General features: G+C 34.4%; 1 protein-coding gene across 2 annotated transcripts in view; it reads right to left on the reverse strand.

The window, feature by feature from the left end:
• LMLN (leishmanolysin like peptidase) overlaps positions 1 to 17,601 on the reverse strand; it is a 48,192-nt gene that overhangs the window by 29,248 nt on the left and 1,343 nt on the right. For both annotated transcript variants that reach the window (XM_068981145.1, XM_068981136.1), the window contains exons 2-7: positions 11,399 to 11,493; positions 10,812 to 10,842; positions 9,782 to 9,864; positions 9,184 to 9,307; positions 5,627 to 5,805; positions 1,801 to 1,906 (exon numbers count right to left, since the gene is read on the reverse strand). In XM_068981145.1, coding sequence (XP_068837246.1) covers positions 1,801 to 1,906; positions 5,627 to 5,805; positions 9,184 to 9,307; positions 9,782 to 9,864; positions 10,812 to 10,842; positions 11,399 to 11,493 — 618 coding nt within the window. The remainder of the gene's footprint in view (positions 1 to 1,800; positions 1,907 to 5,626; positions 5,806 to 9,183; positions 9,308 to 9,781; positions 9,865 to 10,811; positions 10,843 to 11,398; positions 11,494 to 17,601) is intronic.

Genomic DNA, 17,601 nt, shown 5'->3' on the forward strand with positions numbered 1-17,601 from the left:
CTGAACTGAACTGAACTGAAGATATAAGTTTTGCTACGTTTTCTTTAGACTTTTTTTTTAAAGAAATTTACACTGCAGAATATTGTTGAAGGCCTATTACCTTAACCCTTTCTCCTCTCTCTTTTCCCAGAGGTAACTACTACCTTAAAGTCAATGTACATATTACGACAATATAGTTAGCTGATTTCCTGTCAATATAAATAACTTAAAAATATCAGTCAAATTTACAATCATTTTCATCATAATTAGACATTAGCAAAATTACTGATTTGTTTTTTTGCAGTTTCTATTCACACCATTTGAGTGATGCTGAGTTGAGCTTCATTTGTTTCATCTTGTTCCTGAAATAAATTTTCATTATTTTTATTTTTAAAAAAAAGTCAGTGTACATAGTAACTCTCATGCATCCTTTTACATTCAATGGTGTCTGACTCTGAGACTCCCTGACTGCTAAAATAAATCTCAATATGTTCTTATATACTTCTTGACCACCTGGACCTTTTCTTTTGTGACCTCCCTGTTTATAATCCAATTTACATCATGTCTGCGACTTCTGCATTCATGTTTACTTATATATTAGATTTAAAACCTGCTGGGTTTTTTTTTTCTGGTTCTCTCAGCATCAAGTATCCTCAGTTTTTGGAGCTTAAAGCTGAAAATGTTTTTTAAAATGATGTTTGTCTTTCATCACGATAGCAGGTTTGACCTACTTTTTTAGTAAAAGGAAAACATGATACATTTTAGAATCTCCTTACTTGAAAAACATAAGTGCTATCTGTATACACTAGAGTTTCACTGAATTATTCAGGTATTTGCTGATTTAAACAAATCATACATGATAGCTCATGGAAAAAGACTAATAAATAGCCACTAATATTATTATACCTTACTACGTAGAGTATGGTGCTAAACTATTTATATGCTTTATCTTATTTAACCTTCAAGAAAAAAAATTCACTCTAGTATGTACTATTATCTTCATTTTATATATGAAATGGAGACTTATAAAGACTAAATAATTTCTAATAGACCTCCAAGATTTTTAGCAGTAAAGCTAAGGAAATTCACACCTAGATCTGTGTGATCTATTCTCTCTCTTAATCACTGCATTTTACTTCCATCTATTATATTTTCTAAACACATGAAAGACATCAGGAAGACATTTCCTAGGTCTTAGGCAACTTCATATAATTCCCCAGACATCGTGTAGAAGTTTACTACTTTGGACTGATTGGGGAAAAGCAAAGAGAAGTTCTGAATCAGTTAGTATATATAAAATTTAGAAAGCCTAAATAGATCAAGAAGACTTTTAGAAATGAGATCTCTAAAAGAGAGAAGACAGATCTATAACCTGCTATCACTTTTTTTCCCTTAAAGATTAATTTATTTGGCTGTACCGGGTCTCGGTTGTGGCATTTGGGGATCTAGTTCTTTGACAAGGAATTGAACCCATGCCCTCTGCATTGGGAGTGCAGAGTTTAAGCCACTGGACCACCAAGGAAGTCCCTAGGTATCACTTTTAATTACTAAGTCTCTTCTTAAGAAGCTTAATCATTTTTTCAAAACTCCTATTTACCCAATGGATTTACTTTAATTATTTTAAGTAGTATAACTCAACCTAGCCACTATCCTAATCACTAAAAATTCTCTATCGGCTATTGACAGATGTCTAATCAACTAGGTTTTATTGAACACAATCTAAAAAGCCACATAATCTTAAATTTTAATATATAATTAAAATGAGTATAATCAAAAACTCAAGGAATGAAGGAAAGCACAATAGTTAACAGCAAAATTTACCAGCGCATGAATAATCTCATGTTTCACTGTGGACAGCATCCCAACAAACTCCTGAGGCTGGGTAGAGATCATATTTGGACACAGGTTAGCATATCCTGCTATTGGCCTGTTAAAACAGACATTGAATTTTTAATTATATTCCAGAACAGTGTGTATTATGATATCTATTAACCTATATTTTTCTATAAAAAAATGATTAAGGTCAGAAAATTATTTGTTAAATATCAAATATGTCATTTTATAACATAACATCTAACTTTCACTATATTTTATTTCTAAGACTTATACCTGTTTTTCCCTATGATACAGCTAATCAACACTTGTTCCCAGGAAAGGATAGAGTCAGTCAATTATACCTCAGTGTGAATTTGTAAAATAGGTCAATATGTACCAAAAAAGGGAATGAACTGGAAAACTTAAATTCTAACACTATTTTACTCGCAAAACTCATTTCTGACTTCAGCATTTCACTATATGTACAGGCACAGGGACAGACAAGCAGGTAGAGAGAGAAAATAGTTACATAATAGGACAGACAATAAGCAAATCATCCAGGTTGCTGCAAGTTACAGAACCCTCTTATTTCCATTTCACTATTCTCCTCCTTCTGTCCCAGCAATGCCTTCATTAACATAGATTTTTATCTTCCTGTCATCATCTTTCATACAGTATTTTATACCTTCTAGAATCTACAGAATTCTATATCTCTTTATGAGCCTAGAACTTAAGAATCCAAGAACTGACTAGGACCTAGAGTAATTCAATTTCACCATGCATCTAACTGTCTTTCAAAAACTGTGCCAAACAGCAATATAAGGAACCCCAAAGTTTTTCTCCCAATGCTACCTTAACATTTTACCACAGAAATATCACAAACCTCCCCAAATAGTGATAGCCTATTTACAAAGTAAGAGGCTTTTGTAGGTAAAAAAAGCCTTACATAGGTAAAGAAGAAACAAACAAACAAACAAACAAACATAGAGTACACTTCCTTTTTTCATACTCGAAAACAACAGATTTACACTTAGAAAATTATGACTATAATTTACTCACCGAAATGTTGCCATGGTGACCTCTAAAATATAAAATAAATGTCTCTGTCAGGCTCAAACCCTCAGGGACTTCTTAAGCATTTAGAGTAAAACAGCCCTATCTGCTTCTCCCTACAGTGCCATCTCCTGAATCTCTCATCCTCAACACCAACAGGAAGACACAGCTCTTTCCTAACATCAGCTCTTACCCAGCTCTTTATGTGGCTGGTGCTGACAACTGTCAGCTTATAGCTCAAGTTTCACTTCTTCCAAGAGGCCTTCTTTGTCCAGTTCCTCTAAACTATGCTTGCCTCCTTTTGTTCTCTTTTGTCTCGCAGCACCCTGTCTTCTTCTACAAAGTTTATTTATCATATTTGAAGGCACATGTCTCTTTCTAACTGTATTTAACTAGTACCTGACTCCCTCTGTAATCTGTAAATTCCACGAGGCAGGTACATGTGCCTGTTTCATTCACCTAGTCTGCTGGCAACATATTAAGCACTCCAATATTTATGGAATGAATTAATGCATTATAGCAGTTTTGAAGGAAAGTGCCACTTCTATCATAAAAGATTAAAAACACCAACTTAAGATATTGCTCTTTCTTTTAACGTCAACGTTCTTCTAAGAAACCAGAATCTTCCCCAGGTATGAGAAGACAAACATGAGTAGCTTCAAATTCACTGACACAAGGAAAGTTTATTCTTTCATACCTAAAGTGAGCCAAATGTTCAAGTGCCTTAAGAAACGTAACAGCAGGGCTTTGAAAGTGAAACAAATCTCTGGGCTATGGGATTCTCATCTATGTGATAATTCCTATGCCGGATTCTCTCCCTAAAAGACAATTAAATACTTTAAGTACTTTCAGTATTATCAGGTGCTAAAAAGAGATGAACTAATCTAGACCCATCTCAACATGGGATTTTATATCCCTCTCCCTACTTCCACAGGGAACCCATTCTGTTTCTAATACATAAAGTTCACTTTTGTTTTGTTTTTTTAAAGTTCACTTTAACATGTCTTTTGTTTAAAAAAAGTAATAAAAGCTCACTGAAAAGAGCTATATATCCAAATTATAGAAATGTATGAAGAATGAAGTAAAAATCCCTTATTTTACAACCTACCACCACTAAAGTCCACTATCACAAGTAACTGCTATTAACAATAGGGATGTTTTATTTTTAGAGTGACCTTCAACCCCAATTTGCCCAGAACTGAGGGATTTCCTAGGTTATGGGGCTTTTAGGTCTGACACAAGAATACTCCTGAGAAAATGAGCATAGCTGGTAATCCTGATTATTTTTGACTTTTACCTTAGCATGTTCAAATCCATAAGCAGATTTTTAAAGCAAGTATAAAATCATATTATGTACACTGTTCTACAATGTTTGATACTCAACAGTATATCAAAAATGAGATTGTGTATGGGTGTATGCACAATCCATATGGCTTAGGTCAAATTAAGATAAAGAACCATGATTTTGCAACATTGCTATTAAGAAGGTATATTTCTCAAAGACATCTACTTTGAGATGTGTCTCATTTTATTAAGTAGCTTATTCATTTAGCACTTCAAATACCATATTTGCTTGATACTGACACTATTAATTATAAAATATCACAAATTTAATGATAGCTTCTCAGGAAAAAATTGAACATTCTATTAAATACATATATTATTTTCTAAGAATACTAAATAATAAATATACATCTGCAAAAGCATCTAGTACTTTCTTCTTCAGTAATAAATTAAATATTTCGCTTGAAGTATTCTCAGCATTCAGAAGCTAAAGATTTTTGAGTTTATTTCATGGATCAACAAGTATATGGTATCATGCTAACAGATTGCTTTCATAATCCATGATGTTGATTTTGACCTCAGTACTGACAGTATTACTCTGAAGCATATATTAGTGTTTCCTTTGTACTGTCTACTTGATTCTACTAACAATTTCACTTTTTTTCCTTAAATTAATTAGAACTGATAGATGAATGTTCAGGAACTCACCAATGGTCCTTACAAACAATGAACAAGTCATATTAACTCTCTTCAATTTGAGAATGTCGCACATAATCTATATCGAGACATGTCAGTTTCTACTGCCTTTAATTGATTTGTCTGGTGTGTGATAGGCAATCCTCTGTATACATAATAAGTTTATTTCAAGACTACTTCACTGAGAAAAAATTTTTTGAAATATTTTATAAATAAAAAGGAGGATTCTAAATTTTTAAGAAACAACTAAGTGAAGGACATATTAAGTGATATGAAAATTAGGTGAATAGTTATTTTCAGCATCTAAAAGTTTAGCACAGAAATGCTAAAGTTAAAGTTCAAATTGTTTCCTTAGAGAGGTATTCATCACTTCCAAAGAAAATTCTATTGACAGTAGACTTTTTCTTTACTCATATTACCATATGCATAACAGTCCTATAACTTGATTTCCCCTCCACACCCACATCCAAGCAGTATGCTGTCTCTTACTACTGGAGGTGGGTAATCTGGCAAATGCGAACTCCCTGTACTCTAAACACTCAGAATATGCTTTGAGAGCTCTTTTAAATTTATTACTTTAATTGGAGGACAATTACAATATTGTCCTGGTTTTTGCCATACATCGATATAAATCGGTCACAGGTGCACATGTGTCTCCCCATCCTAACCACCCCTCACCTCCCTCCCCACCCTGGGAGTTTTGTTTTTTTTAATTGGAGGCTAATTACTTTACAATATTGTACCCACCCTGAGAGTTCTTATATTAGATCTTGGGAATAAGTCTTGGGGGGAAGCTTACCTGTCCATTTTTGCTTCCTGCTGACAATAGGCTGCGTAAGAGATGATGTTTTCATGGCTGCACCTCTCAGTGGCCAGAGCACCAACATAAAGAACAAAGTCTGCATCCCGGACTCCCTCTTGGTCTGGCACACCCACTGCTCCACAGGGCCACTTACCGCCACAACAGACTCTGCATTGCTATGCCCACAGGGGACAACACAAAATCAGACCAGAGATAAGGTTAACTATAAGGGCTTTTAACTTACAGTGAATCCAGACTTTAAATATGCATGATTTAATTTTTATTTATTAATTCTTCAACTTTTATCAAAATCCATCTCTCTCTCTGGGGCTTCCCAGGTGGCACTAGTGGTAAAGAACCTGCCTGCCAATGCAGGAGATGTAAGAGACACAGGTTCAATCCCTGGGTTGGGAAGATCCCCTGGAGGAGGGCATGGCAACCCGCTCCAGTATTCTTGCCTGGAGAATCCCATGGACAGAGGAGCCTTGCAGGCTACAGTCCATGGGGTCACAGAATCAGACATGACTGAAGCGACTTGGTACACACACACGCACATATTCATACCTCTCTCTACTCAGTTCCTATCTCTAATTTTACATTTATTTTATTAAAATTTATACTTTATATACAATGATCATAAATGTATAATATTAATTAAAACAGACAACAGCTATTTATAAAGGGCATCTCTGCTGCTGCTGCTAAGTTGCTTCAGTTGTGTCCGACTCTGTACGACCCCCATAGATGGCAGCCCACCAGGCTCCCCTGCATCCCTGGGATTCTCCAGGCAAGAACACTGGAATGGGTTGCCATTTCCTTCTCCAATGCATGAAAGTGAAAAGTGAAAGTGAAGTCGCTCAGTGTGTCCGACTCTTAGTGACCCCATGGACTGCAGCCTACCAGGCTCCTCCGTCCATGGGATTTTCCAGGCAAGAGTACTGGAGTGGGATGCTATCGCCTTCTCTGAAAGGGCATCCCACCAGGGTACAAAAAAAGAAATAGAAAAGGTTTTACTAAACCCTGAAACTAGGTGAAAATTACAAGGAACCTTCTTATAAATACATTTTTTAGCAATTTTCTGTGAATCTGTGGTTATTTCAAAATAAATAAAAATCTTCATCCAGTGGAAATACATTCCTATTATGAAGTAATTCATGTATCTTATTAAAACTAAAAATAAAACAGATAAAAGTATATAAGGTAAAAAGTTACAGTCATCTTTATAACACTACCCTTATTTCTAGTTTTCTAAGCAAACTGCTCTTTTAACACCTGCTTTTTAGAGAATTTCTATCAAAGTTCCTAAATAACCATAACCTCCAAATTATAAACAGGAAAATCAGTAAATGTTGGGTTTTTTTTTAATACATAAGTGATGTTTGTAGAGAGAGAAAAAACACAAACTCTCACTTCTGCTTACTGTTGCTTCTCTAACACACATATTTATAATTTTAAAATTCAATTACTTTAATCTGCTAATAGTTGGTGTTATGAAAAGCTGTGATTTAACAGCATTCTTTTCCAGGATCTTTCATTTCTTCAAAAAAAATTTAGGAACCCCCCCCCCCAAGAAGATAAAACAGAATTTGAAACGACAAAATTAAAAATAAAAATAGGAAAAAAGAAATGTGCCTTAAAATGTCTAGGAAATGTCTCTAAATGTCTTAGCACAAAAGATACATATGTAATTAATAAGTTGTTTTAATTTTGAAACATGTCCCTAAAACCCTTTATGCTTTTCAGGAATTTGATAAAAGAAATGGAAGCTGACTAAGTTAGCTGAATTAGTGCCAATATAGGGTTCAAAAAGCCTTTGGTGAGCTTCAGATACCTCAAGAAAAAATTACAAAGTACACTTCAACCATATGCTTAATTTTGCTTATAAAATCAATGTTCAATAACATATTTATTTTCTACAAGTAATGAGAGAACATAAACAGAGAAAAACATCTAAAGCAGTAATCATACTTTTCAAAAAGTATGTATAAGTTGGTTTTCTGGTTTATGCATTTAAGTTTTTCTATTTTTTCTGATACAAATAATATATGCTTAATATGAAAAATTGGAAAGTTACAAAAACATATAACTTACCAAATAAAAGTCCCCCACAATCCAACTAAATGAAAATCATTAAAATTTTAATGTCTCCAGATTTTTAATATATGTATGTTTCCAATTACTTTATAACTTTTTTTATGTATGTATATACTTATTTTTATTGGGATTCCCTGGTGGCTCAGACGGTAATACTTATATTTATTACTTATGCTTTTATTTCAGCTTTATTGAAAGGTGAAAGTGAAAGTGAAAAGTCAAAGTGAAAGTCACTCAGTCGTGTCTCTTTGCTACCCCATGGACTATATAGTCCATGGAATTCTCCAGGGGAATTCCCTTCTCCAGGGGATCTTCCCAATCCAGGGACTGAACCCAGGTCTTCTGCATTGCAGGTGGATTGTATACCAGCTGAGCCACAAGGGAAGCCCAAGAATACTGGAGTGGTAGCCTATCCCTTCTCCTGCAGATCTTCCCAACCCAGGAATCAAACTGGAGTCTCCTGCATTGCAGGTGCATTCTTAACCAGCTGAGCTGGAAGCCCAATAAGTTAAAGTCGCTCAATTGTGTCTGACTCTTTGCGACCCCATGGACTTTCCAGGTCAGAATACTGGAGTGGGTAGCCTTTCCCTTCTCCAGGGGATCTTCCTAACACAGGAATCGAACCCAGGTCTCCCTCATTGAAGGTGGATTCTTTAAGAGCTGAGCCACAAGGGAAGACCAAGGGTGAAAAGTTGATAATTTTTAATTTTTTAAATAAAACAGGCTAACTACCCACACTGATTTACCTTAAAAAAATTTTTATTGAAGTATATTTGATTTACAACGTTATGCAAATCTGCTATACAAAGTAACTCAGCTATACATATAATACACATTCTTCTTTTACATTCTTTTCCATTAGTTTATCACAGGATATTGAATATAGTTCCCTGTGCTATACAGTAGGACCCTGTTGTTTATCCATTCTAAATTTAATGTTTGCTACAATTTATTTATATAGAGATCGATTTCATTCTTTAACAGCTGTATAGTATTCCATTATGTGGTTATGCCATAATGTAACTAGTATAGGTATATTTATAGTTTTGCAAAGAATACCCTTGAACATATATTATATAGTTGTAAGTATTTTTAATGGAATACATTTCCATGATGGGTTGAACCTTACTTTTATTTGAAGAGATAAGGTTAAACTGCCCTTTAAAAATACTGAGGTATTTTTATACTGCTAAAAGATGCTTTGGAGAGCAAAGAAAAAGTTCTAAGTAGAAATGATTCAGCAACCCCAGAGATAAACTGAAAAAAGAAAATAAATAGCTACATTCATCTGAAAACTAATGAAAGAATAAAATCAGCACACCCAACTGTGATTACTTTCGGTAGAGAATGAAGCTTTTGAACTTCAGTCTGTAAAAACTTCTGGAAACAATCACAGATTGAAAATCTGTTCTAAGTTTATCCTAAAGAATGAAAATGTTGCAAAGAGCAGGGTGAACTACCTGGAGGTGCTCCTCGGGCACTATAATGGGACCGCATTTTGTATGCTCTGCACATTCCTCAGTACAGCATCTATGGTGATCATTTTCCTTCCGTAGATATTGGTACTGGTTTGTTGCACATTGTCTTCAGTTCATTTTTACATTAAAGTTTAATTACAAAAAACAAAAAACAAGATTAGTTCATAGCAGTTAAAAACACTGTAAAAAAAACTAGTAGCTGCTTTCATTAATAGCTACTATTTTAGTTAGAAAAGTAGTCTCAGAAAGAATTTTGGTTCCATGGGAAATCTTCTTAATGTGGGTTTTCAAACACTTCAAAAGCCTATACTGTACACATAAAGGAAGAAGGAAGGGGAGATGGGGAAAAGGGTACAACTACACCCAAAGAAAAGACCCAGTGGGTCCCGTCATAATGGACAATCAGGGAAAGAATGACTACCCAACATGCTATTTTATTCTTTTTAAATATCTACAGTTTGGTCTCTAAGAACCAGCATAATAAAATACTCCCAGTATAAATTTCAAAAGTTGCCATACTGACAGAATGAAGAGGGCAGACTGCTAAACAATTGAAGAAAATACGTGAAATGTGACATACCTACTAAGTAATATAGTGCCCGCAGGTCTACGAACCTGGAAAGTCTTCTCTAAATAAGAAACAGCTTGTGGGAAAAGTTTGTTCTAAATAAAAGTTGAAATAAAAAAACAGTCAGAATTACAACTAAGAGATAAACCATATTTAAAACAAGCAAGCACAGGGTATTAATGACTAAAGGGAAAGAAGGAAAAAGCCTTGTAACTCAAATACAATATTTAGTCAAAGGTTGTGTGGCTAGGGGTAGGGGACAGAGTGAGCGTAGGAGCAAAGGAATTTCTTCACCTTCTAGTTTAGTTTTGGAGGAAAGAGCACCAGAAGGTTCCTTTCGTACCCTATTTAAATACAATATTATAAAACATAAATCACCACTATTAATCTAACTTACTTTAAATTTGAGACTGCTTTAGATGACTCCAACATTCATGTAGTTCATGTTAAGAAAATCTTGTATTTAGAAGATCTACTTTAACGTCACCAATTTCTGTTGCCCATAATGAGCTGGCTGTGTGTGTGTGTACATGCCTCTGTAATAGTTTAAAAAGTGTGTGTGTATGTGTGTGTGTGTGTGTGTGTGTGTGTGTGTATGTATGCATGCATGCCTCTGTAATAGTTAAAAAATGTATGCGGCCAGCACCTTTATAAACAACCTTGGCATTTCATACTATCAGGCCAATTATTCTTCAGGAGAATGAGCACTGACACCAAGAAAACTGTTTTTGATGTTTTTAAAAAGTCATCTTTTCCATCCTATCCTAAGCATGCTCTGCTCCCCTAAAACCTAAGAGGACAAGTAAAAGAAACGAGAATGACAATATCACATCATAAAATGAGAAAACTTAATATCAAATATGAACAAAGTTTTAGTGAGTACATCACAACATGTTTGTGAAAATGAGAAATACACTTACCACGTCTTTTATTTAGTCATTCACAAAATAGTCATGTATATATTTTTCATTATTGAAGTAAAATTAACATATAATAAAATGCACCATTTTAAGCGTTCAAGTCATGAGTATTTATTACATACCTTTACAAGGTGTCTTTTCTCAGGGAGCAACCTGAAAATGATGACATAAAACATAAAGATTGCCATGCTGAGGGCAAACCATTGTCTCATTTGTTCAGAATATATCTGGCAGGAGCCCCAGATCTCAGCGAGCATTTTAGAGTTGATCAAATACAGTCTCGTTCATTTGGGAAGTTAAAGATAGGGAAAGACATCAACTACTCCCAATAGCTCTTCACAAACTACTACAGATTCATAATTTATCTCTTTTCTGAACCTCTCTTTCTTTAAAAATCAGGCTATATCATCTCTCTGGTTAATAATTTTGCACATGTTCTTATTATTGTATACACTGGTATTTCCTCTTATTTTTCCTTCAAGTACTTATGTAGCCAGGTCTCTTCTTGACCACATCCAAGTAGATATACGCTGGTTCTGTTTAAATTATTCAAAATGCATAGGTTTAAATCATATCTCATGGCCTTCATCTATCTAAACTAAAAAGCATATTTAGTTTAATTCCATTTATGGAACTCCAGGTAACAAATGAAAGTATCTTCACAGTTTGATTCTTAATAAAAAAGATGACAGAATAATGGTGTACTTACTCTTCAATACTTTTATCGTAGATAATCTTAATTCTTAAATGTTCATTAACATCTCTCTTTACAATGTGATTTTTAAGATAGACCTTATTTATGACCTGAGAAAAAGTAATAGATATGAAAAAATACATATAGGTTAGCTACTTAAGGACTCAAAATTAACAAACTAAATTTTAAATGTAATACTCAGAAAAAAAAAAAAAAGAACTAAATAAATCAAGAAATAGTTCATGCTCATGAATACAAAAACTCAGTATTATCAAGATGTCTGCCAAGTTACTTCAGTCGTGTCCGACTCTGTGCAACCCCATCCCTGGGATTCTCCAGGCAAGGACACTGGAGTGGGTTGCCATTTCCTTCTCCAATGCAGAAAAGTGAAAGTGAAGTCGCTCAGTCATATCCGACTCTTCGCAACCCCATGGACTGCAACCCACCAGGCTCCTCCGTCCATTGGATTTTCCAGGTAAGAGTACTGGAGTGGCGTGCCATTGCCTTCTCCGATGTCATTTCTTCCCAATTTCACCTATGCCAATCCCAATAAAAATTTCAGCAAGTTATGTTGTGAATATCAACAAACTAATTCCAAAGTTTATATAGATGGCAAAAGACCCAGAATAGCCAACAAAACATTGAAGAAAAAAAGTTGAAGGAATGACACTACTTGACTTCAAGATTTACTATAAAGTTACAGTATCAAGAGAGTGTGATGCTGGCAAAAGGAGAAACAAATAGGTCAATGAAACAGAATAGAGAGCCCAGAAACAGACCCATATAAATACATTCACCTGATCTCTGACAAAGGAAAAAGGCAATAAAATGAAACAATGTCTTTTCAACAAATGGTGTTGGAACAACTGGATATTCACATGGAAAAAAATGAATCTAGAGTCAGACCCCACATCTTTTATAAAAATTAACTTAAAATGGGTTATAAATCTAAATGTAAAATATAAAATACAAAACCATAAAACTCTTAAGATACTATAGGAGAAAAACTAGATATTCATGGGGATAGCGATGACTTTTTTTTGTTTACTCTTTAGTACTATTTATTTGTTATTTATTTTTGGCTGTGTCAAGCCTTAGTAGCAGCACACGGGATCTTTCGTTAAGGCTCGAGCTCCAGGGTGCGTAGGCTCAGTAGCTGCAGCTCGCAGGCTTAGTTGCCCTACAGCATGTGCAATCTTAGTTCCCTCACCAGGACTCAAACCCACATGCCCTGCGTTGCAAGGTGGACTTTTAACCACTGGACCAGGGAAGTCCCTATTTATTATTTTTTTAGTTGCAGCATGCAAACTTTTAGTTGTGGCACTTGGGATCTAGTTCTCTGACCAGCGACCAACCGGAGGCCCTCTGCACTGGCCCCCACTAGACCATCAGGGAAGTGCCTAGTGATGACTTTTTAGATACAAAACTAAAGACATAATCCATGAATGAAATAATTGATAATTTCAACTTTATTAATAATAAATACTTCTGCTCAATGAAAGTTAACATCAAGAAAGGAAGACAAGCCACACACTGGGAGAATATATTTGCAAAGGACATGCTGGATAAAGGACTATTATCCAAAATATACAAAGAACTCTTTAAAACTCAACAATAAGAAAATGAACAACTAAAGTAAAACACAGGCCAAAAACCTTAACACACACCTCACCAAAGAAGGTATGCAGATGGCAAATAAACATACAAAAAGATATTTCACATTACATATCATTCAGTTCAGTTCAGTTCAGTTCAGTTCAGTCGCTCAGTCGTGTCCGACTCTTTGCGACCCCATGAATCGCAGTACGCCAGGTCTCCCTGTCCATCACCAACTCCCGGAGTTCACTCAGACTCACATCCATCGAGTCGGTGATGCCATCCAGCCATCTCATCCCCTGTCGTCCCCTTCTCCTCCTGCCCCCAATCCCTCTCAGCACCAGGAAAACACAAATTAAAACAATGAGATATCTCTATATGGCTATTAGAATGGCCAAAATCTGGAACATATACTATACCAAATGCTGCCAAGGATATGGAGCAATAGGAATTCTCATTAATTACTGGTGGGAATCCAACATGTACAGCTATGCTGGGAGACAGTTTTGGCAGTTTCTTACAAAACTAAACATACTCTTGCAGTCATGACTGCTGACCACTCAGCAGTCATGCTCCTTGGCATTTACACAGATGAGTTAAAAACGTAAATTCACACAAAAACCTGTTCATGGATCTTTATAGCAGCTTTATTCATAATTGCTACAACTCAGAAGCAGCCAAGATGCTTTTCAATAGGTAAATGGATAAATAAACAGTGGTATATCCAGACAATGAAATAGTATTCAGAGTTAAAAGGATGAGCTATTAAGCCATGAGAAGCCATGAAGCCAACTTAAAGGCATATCACTGACTCAATGGACATGAGTTTGAGCAAGCTCTGGGAGATGACGAAGGACAGAGAAGGCTAATGCGCTGCTGTCCACTCAGTCACAAAGAGTCAGATATGACTGGGAGACAGAAAAACAACAAAGTAAAAGAAGTCAATCCAAAAAGGCTACATACTATACGATTCCAACCAGATGACATTTTGGAAAAGGGAAAACTATGGACACAATACAAAGACTGGTGTTTGCCAGGGATAGAAGGATGGCAGAGGAATAAGCAGAGCACAGAGGATTTTTAAAGCAGTGGAACTACCAGGTATGACACTGTAATGATGGCTATGTGTCATTATGCATTTGTCCAAAGCCATGGAATGTACAACACCAATTGTAAATTCTAATGTAAATTATGGACTTTTGGGTGCTTATGATGTGTCAGTGTCATTTCATCAGTTGTAACGAAAGTACCACTCTGATTAGGGCTGTTGGTAATAGGGGAGTCTACGCATGTGAAGAGGAATACAGTACTTGGGAAATCTCCGTACCTTCTTCACAATTTTGCTGTGAGTCTAAACCTGTTTTTATTTTTAAAAATAAAGTATTTAATTAAAAAAAATAAAGATGAGAAGACAATGAAACAAATAAAGCACTAAAAGAAAGATGTTCAATACTGAAGTTTATCTCCAATAACATAAAAGATAAACTTTTACATCTCACAGATAGGTGAGATATAAAATTCTAATCATAAGCAAGCTGAAATGACTATACTAATATCAGCAAAGCAAAGGCAGAGAGTATTACCAGTAATAAAGAGTAATGTTTTATAATAAAGGATTAATACATCAGAAATTCATAATTTTAAGTGTGAATGTACCTAGCAATAGATTCAAAATCCATGAAGCAAAAACTGACAAAACTAAAGGAAGAAAAGCATTTAAAATCATAGAAAATTTTAAGATCCTATCAATTAGACAAAAATTTTAAGAACACAGAAATCTATAGCTAATATTTTATAATAACTGTAAATGGAATACAACCCTTAAACTTGTATAAAAAATATAGAAATCTGAAGTGTACCATCAGTTACCTTACCTTATTGATGTGTACAGAAAACTACACTCAGTACCTATAGTATACTCTTTACTAGCACACAGAAAAGCTTAGTGGGATAGAGCATACGCTGAAGTATATGTAAAACAATTTCAAAGAACTGAAATCTTACAGAAGATATTCTCTAAATTAGAAATTAATAACCATAAGCTATCTAGAAAAGGACCAAATATTTAGAAATTATATTTTAAACATTTTTAATAACCCATGGATCAAAGATAAAATTACCTGGGAAAATAAAAGCATCTAAACTAAGTGATAATTAAAATACAATGTGTCAAAATTTGTGAAGTGTAGCTAAATTTGTACTGAGAGAAATACAAATCTTTAAATGTTTATAGTATGAAAGAAAAAAGAGCTCAAAAACACTGATCTAAGTCTCTGCCTAACAATATAAGCAAAGTAAATCCACAATAAGGAGAAATAACAAAGAACAGAAAACAATGAAATAGAAAACAATAATTAAAGAAAATTACCAAAGCTAATGGTTAAAATTATTAATAAGATTAAAAAGCTCCTAGAAAGAATGGACTAGAATAAAATAGAATAAACACAAATTACCACATTGGAAATGAAAGTGCAGATATCACTCAGATTCTATAGACATCAAAAGGATAAATATATTATCACCAACTTTATGTCAGTAAGTGTAACAATTTAGATGAAATAAAGTCCTTAAAAAACACACATTACCAAGACTGACACAAGATTAAATAGATACTATGAATAGACCTGTATCAGAGAAACTGGATTTATCTGTTCCTAAAAAGTGGTTTCTTGGGGCCAGAAGTGAAAACATTAGTTTTCTGTAAATGGGCACAAGGGTTCTTTCCAGGTTGATGAAAAAGTTCTAAAACTGGACTGTGGTGATGGTTCTGTAACTGTGTAAATTTATTAAAAATCACTTATTTGGATACTTAAGTGGGTGAATTTTATGGTATATAAATTATAGCTCAATAAAAGTGTTAAAAAAAAAAACCTTTTCATAAAGAAAACTGTAGGCCCTGATAGTTTCAGTTATGGATGGCATCACTGACTCAATGGACATGAGTTTGAGCAGACTCCTGGAGATAGTGAACGGCAGGGAAGATATTAAGGAAGATATTTTCTACAAACTCTTTTAGAAAATACGTGATAGAACTTTCCAACTCATTTTGTACAGTCAGCATAATTCTGATACCAAAAGCTAATAAAAATTTCACTGAAAAGGAAACTATAAACCAACATCACTTATAAACATAGATATAAAAATCCTTAATCTATGAGGAAACTGAATTCACAAGTGTATAACACATCATAACCGATTAAAATCTATTACAAAAATACAAGGTTGATTTACTACTGGAAAATTCAATGTGATCTACTATTATTATACATTATATAATTCCATTTATTTAAGCTGAATTCTAGAACAGGCAAAACTAATTTGCTGTAAAATCTAAATCTAATATGAAAAAAATTTAAAAAAAGAAAAGAGATAGGAGAGACTGATTGGCACAGAACAGGAGAAAATTTTCTAGAGACTTGAAAATGTTCTATTCTATATTGTGATAGGTTGTTGGTTTTACATGAATGTAAATGACTGCATTTGCTACATTTTAATAAATATAAATTTTATGGGAAAACAAAAATACTTGTAAAAGTAACAATAACAGTGGGTGGATAGAGAATGGACAGAAGTATATGAAACAGATTAAGAGAACAGTGGTAGTGTTGAAGCTGGGTGAAGGGTCATGGGAGTTCATTATACTATTCTGGTTTTGGTTTTGTTTTAATTTACACAATAAAAAACAAAACCAAAACTTAAAAGTTTTCAGTTGAGAACAAGTTATATGAGTCACATGTTTGGTAGTTCCCCACCATTACCAATATAAAGTTACTGTAATTTCCTGTTGCAATTAACAGAGATGCAGTCACTACTGTTACAATGAATAGCACTTGCCTATTCTTGGTGTCCAATTTAAAGCAAAGAAAATGGCTATGAGGACTTGTTACAACATACTCTATGAAAAAACAGGAAAATTTATTAGGAATGAAAACTCTCAAGAATTTAATAGCTTGCTTTTAATATCCAAAGCACCATCACTATTTATTTTGTTCAGTCAAGAGCCATAAATAAGAATAGTGGAGGGAAGTTTCAGGAAGAGTTTTCAAGCTCTGTACCTTTATTTTATTTAGCCACACCGCACAGCATGTGGAATCTTAGTTCCCTGCCAGGGATTGAACATGTGTCCCCTGCAGTGGAAACTCTTAGCACTGTACTGCCTGGGAAGTCCGTTTTCAGCTCTATAAAAAGAACAATGATCTCTCCAAAAAGCAAAGGGACTGCCTCTGGAGACAATTTCCATATTTGTGGAAATGTTCAAATATAAGCGAGAGATTTGTACACTGGCAATAATCACGAGAAGAAAACAGCTATTAAGGTTCCTTCAAGTACAGAGATTTTGCAGTTCTTTGAACTACTTTCTCTTGATCTAAATTCAAAAAGAGAAGTGCAGGGCTTTGTGGGAATGTATTTTAAAAAGAATTCACTAGGTAGGTGGGGGAACTGACATGTTTAAGGGTACAAATTTGCAACTAGTAGATAAGTAAGTCCTGGAGATCTAATGTACAACACAGTGATTACAGATTACAATACTGTATTATACACTTACAAGTGCCTAAGAGACTAAAGAATAAATAAAACAATTCAGCCAGAATGCAGTGTCATGATAAAAGCTGTAATATAGC

Source organism: Capricornis sumatraensis, chromosome 1 (assembly GCF_032405125.1).
Source record: "Capricornis sumatraensis isolate serow.1 chromosome 1, serow.2, whole genome shotgun sequence".
In the NCBI taxonomy this organism is placed as follows: domain Eukaryota; kingdom Metazoa; phylum Chordata; class Mammalia; order Artiodactyla; family Bovidae; genus Capricornis; species Capricornis sumatraensis.